Source organism: Herpailurus yagouaroundi, unplaced genomic scaffold, assembly GCF_014898765.1.
Source record: "Herpailurus yagouaroundi ecotype Mexico unplaced genomic scaffold, PumYag 215, whole genome shotgun sequence".
Taxonomy (NCBI): domain Eukaryota; kingdom Metazoa; phylum Chordata; class Mammalia; order Carnivora; family Felidae; genus Herpailurus; species Herpailurus yagouaroundi.
The window spans coordinates 1,407,754-1,412,365 of NW_024412446.1; the positions used below are offsets into that span (position 1 = coordinate 1,407,754).

General features: G+C 43.5%; 1 protein-coding gene across 1 annotated transcript; it reads left to right on the top strand.

Annotated features, from left to right (window-relative positions):
- Positions 1–1,776: 1,776 nt before the first annotated feature.
- Positions 1,777–3,675, top strand: LOC121017093 (C-C motif chemokine 3). The gene is made up of 3 exons (XM_040455174.1): positions 1,777–1,964; positions 2,655–2,769; positions 3,196–3,675. Exons 1-3 carry the CDS (start codon positions 1,889–1,891, stop codon positions 3,284–3,286), a joined length of 282 nt encoding a protein of 93 aa, XP_040311108.1. The 5' UTR covers positions 1,777–1,888; the 3' UTR covers positions 3,287–3,675.
- The last annotated feature ends 937 nt before the right edge of the window (positions 3,676–4,612 follow it).

Consider the following 4,612-nt stretch of genomic DNA (forward strand, 5'->3'; position numbering starts at 1 on the left):
CTTTGCTTATATCCTCTTTCCCCCCTGTTCTAGTCCCTTTTGGGGGATTTCAAAGCCCTCCTGGTTTGACCCCAGTTTAGCTTCATTGTCCATATTTGCTCCACCACACAGCAGCTACACTGAACCACTCACTCTTCCCTCTGAACCAGCAAGCCCACACCTGTGACTGCACCAGCTGGCTTCTATTGCCACCTCATTCATATGCTTAAATCCTGTGCACCTTTAAAGACCCAAGCAAAGTTCCATCTCTTCTGTGAAGCCTTCATAACTCCCTCCTCCTGGCGTGCTCTCTCTCTCTCTAAAAAAAAATTATTTTAATTAAAAAAATAACAATATTTCTAATTATAAAATTTGAATTACTTTTATTAATTATATAATAATAAAATAATAAAAGATAGAAAAAATATAGAGATCTGGTTGAGAAAGTCGACCCTTTCACATGACTAACATTATGAATTGGAAAGAATAAGAAAGCTGTTTGAATTTGACATTATTTATGTAAATATCACACAGATTCCTTAAAATAGTTCAGAGATATGGAAATCAAGACTTCACTTTAACAAAGGCCATTGGACAGAAACTTTAGTATATCAAAATTTTCTTTCAAATTAGACGATCGATAACAACTTACTTTCCAAATGGTGATGTGGTAAATGTTTTAAAACAAAATGTGTTCATAAATTGGTAGGCTAACCAGGAAGGTAATACACTCTTTCTTTTTAAAATAAATGAAAAAAAATTCCAGAAAAAGGGAAAACAAAAAAAAAATTAATCAGCTATGGACCATAGACACAAATATAACTACTATTGATACTTTGGGGCATTTATTCTCCATCTTTTTATTTTTTCCATGCCTAGTGTTTACATATATAACATATATATATATATATATAGTTAAAATATTTGTCATATACGTGTGGATATACATATATACATATATTTGCATAACTCTTCATCTTGTACAATTTTTCTGATGTTATATTTACGTTATTTCGCTTCATTCAGCTTAAGGACTTAATAAGAAAACAATCTAGTGTTTACTTTATCATTCCCTAATAGAGGAAAATTTAGGTTTTCTTCTTTTAGAATCATAAATGATGCTTAGCCAGATATCTTTATGTTTCAAAATGCCTCCGTGTTTGGGTTTGTTTTTTTTTAGAACTCTTTCTAGAAATACATTTTCTAGGTTACGGGGTCTAAATTTTTTTAGGCTCCTGACATATTAACACCCACATCTAATATAGTTTTCTGATCCTCTTCTAGTGTTAACCCAGTGCCTCTAGTCACTCAGTGACTGATGACTTTGCAGGCGTTGGAGAAAGACCTCATGCTTCCTAGTTTCCTAGCGAGAATTCCTCAGTTCAGTTCCCTGCATCCAAGAGAGGCAGGTGCCGCCCTCTGCCGCACCGTGCAGTTAGAGCAGCTGAGGAAGCACAGAAGTTTCAACTGTGTGGGAAAGATAGGGTTGGAGAGTTCACATATAGATCAGTTCTTATGGGAAGGGACCTGCTAAGAATAGCCTTGGGTCAACACACAGCCCTCTCCTCCTGCTCATGGTTGTTGGGGGGTGAGAGGAACCATTTCCTCACAAGAAACCAGAACAGGTCATGAGTTGCAGGCTGAAACTTATAGCTCAGAGAAGCTATTCTTGGATATCCTGAACCCCTGTGGTCTCCCGGGACCCTGACTTGTGCAACACTCAGCGTGACAACACCACTGTGCTTAAAAATTTCCCTCTCCACCCCCGGATTCCATTTCCCCTTTCAACAAGGCTGCCTATAAAGAACGGGGGAGATGGCTTCACCCTCCAGAAGGACGCAGGCAGCAGTGAGCACCCAGGTCCATCTCTGCAGACAAACAAGCCACACCCCATCCTCTACTAAGCATCATGAAGGTCCCCGGGGCTGCCCTCGCCATCCTCCTCTGCACCATGGCCCTCTGCAGTCAGGTCTTCTCTGCACCATGTAAGTCTGTGTTGCTGCTGCAGCTGTCCCCATTCTTGGTCCTCACAGTGGGACCACATCTATTTCTGTCTTGTGACCTTAAGAGCCCCCAAGAGAAGATAGAGAACTTCTCAAAGGGCTACCAAACATCATGCCTTTCTCTTCAAGACTTTTATTTTCATCTTTATTAAAGGGGTCTTAGCTGTGGGGTAGGGGAGTTCCAGTTCCATTTTACAGATGGCAAAATAGGGGCCTAGACAAATAAGTTTGCAAGAGGCGAGATCCAATCCGGTGACCTCCCAGGGTGGGGGTCATTCTTCCCTTCATTCACCCTAGGTCCCCCCGGAGTTCTGTCCCTTGGACGTCATATGAGAGATGTCCAAAGTTTCTCTTTAGCTGGGGGATAACTTCTTGAACCAGGCAAAATTTCTGGAGGGAGATGAGATAAGAGGGCAGTCTGTTTGGATGTCTGGATCACATCGAGAAACAGAGCCCACAACAAAGAGTCAAGGAGAAAGAAGGATACAGACAGAAACCAGGACAGAGGCCGGAGTATTTCTAGGCAAAGATGCCCAGTGCCTTCCAGTGACCCTGTCCCCCAGCCCACACCCTGAGCAAAGCTGTTTTCCTCCGATCTCAAGGGATCAAATCTCAGATCTCACTTTCCCTTCGGAACCGTGATCCAGGCTTGTTCTCTCTCTTCCCCCACAGTTGGTGCTGACACCCCAACTGCCTGCTGCTTCTCCTATGTCTCCAAGCAGATTCCACGCAAGTTCATAGCCGACTATTTTGAGACCAGCAGCCAATGCTCCAAGCCAGGGGTTATGTAAGTGCCAGTCCTCCTGCCCACCTTTGGGGGGACAGGGAGGGTCTGGAGTAGGGGCAGCACCCAAGGGCATAGACTGGCCAGAGGTGCCATCCTGGAATGGCTCAGCCCTCTGCAGCCAATAAATATGTAGGACCCAGGTCTCAGGAGTGTGACTTGACCCAGCCAGGGGCTTGCAAAGTCAGGGAGGGTTGACCCAGCCCAGAAGGAAGGGAGGGAAAAAGGAGGTGGTCATTGGAATCCCCTGGGGGTGGGGGTGCTGAGTCAGTGAGAGCAGATCTCTGGACTAAGATAGGCAGAGGGTTCCTGAGAAAGTGGTCATGCCCTGAGCTGCCCAGGACAGAGAGTGGGATGAGGGACCACACTGGGCCCAAGATTCTCCTGCTGGATCCCTCAGTATATAATGCTTCTACCCCCCCTCCACAGCTTTCAAACCAGAAGAGGCCGGCAGGTCTGTGCTGACCCCAGTGAAGCCTGGGTCCAGGAATATGTGACTGACTTGGAGCTGAGTGCCTGAATGGCCTGGAAGCTTTGAGAACCCAGTGAAACTCAGTTGGCTGACCAGGGAGCAGAGGTCCAAGCCTTGGAAACACTGCTGTAACCTCCACATCTAACTCTCATGTGGGCTGGTTGTTGCCAAACAGTCATACTCTGGAACTCTTTTAACTTAAATTTCAACTTATTTATATTATTTAATTTTTGTTATTTATTTTCAATGTCGTACTCTGTTTGGGACTGTTTGCTCTGAGAGATCCCAAGATATCTTCAGCATCCCCCCTTCGGTGACTGTCATGGTTTATTCTAGGCAGAAGTGGCACCAAAGCCACCAGACTGACATATGTGTATTGTTCAGGGATGTGTTCAGCCTGGAGAAATAATAAAGATGGTCTTTGGAAAGAAAACTGACATTGAATTTGGTTTGGTTTATCTGGGAAGTTGGAATCACTGGTCAAAAGACAAAAACTAAGCAGATGTGAAATGAAGGGAAATTGGAAAAGATGGAAGAGGAGTGAGCACAGAGATACTCTGCTTTACACTGGAGCCACATCTCCAGATTGTTAGAATTAAGAATGTTTCTTAAATCAAATCATAATGTACATACCACAGAAAAATTCTTTATGGCAATAGATATTATGGCAAAAGTATTCATAGTGCATAATGCATAGAAATCAAGGTTTTTAAAAAGTTTTTTAGAATTTATTTATTTATTTATTTTTGAGAGACAGAGAGACAGAGAGAGAGAGAGAGATGGAGAGAGTGAATCCCAAGCAGGCTCTGTGCTATTAGCACAGAGCCCGATGCAGAGCTCAATGTCACTGGGAGATGATGACATGAGCCAAAATCAAGAGTTGGGTGCTTAACCAACTGAGCCACCCAAGTGCCCCTAAATCAGGGTTTCTTAATAACAATTACTAACATATTTGAGACTATTCTAGGTTGAATGCTTTTATGCAGTGTCCATTTGATCCCCACAATGACACTACGGTTTAAGTACTGTTAATATCCTCATTTGATACAAGAGTAAACTCCAGCTGGGCTCAGAAAGGTTAAGCAGTTTGGCCAAAATCACACAGCAAAGTAAATGGAACAACTGAGTTCCAAAACTAGACCTTGATATAACTATAGACTCACTCTTTTTTTTTTTTTAATTTTTTTTCCAACGTTTATTTATTTTTGGGACAGAGAGAGACAGAGCATGAATGGGCAAGGGGCAGAGAGAGAGGGAGACACAGAATCGGAAACAGGCTCCAGGCTCTGAGCCATCAGCCCAGAGCCCGACGCGGGGCTCAAACTCACGGAGCGTGAGATCGTGACCTGGTTGAAGTCGGACGCTTAACCAACT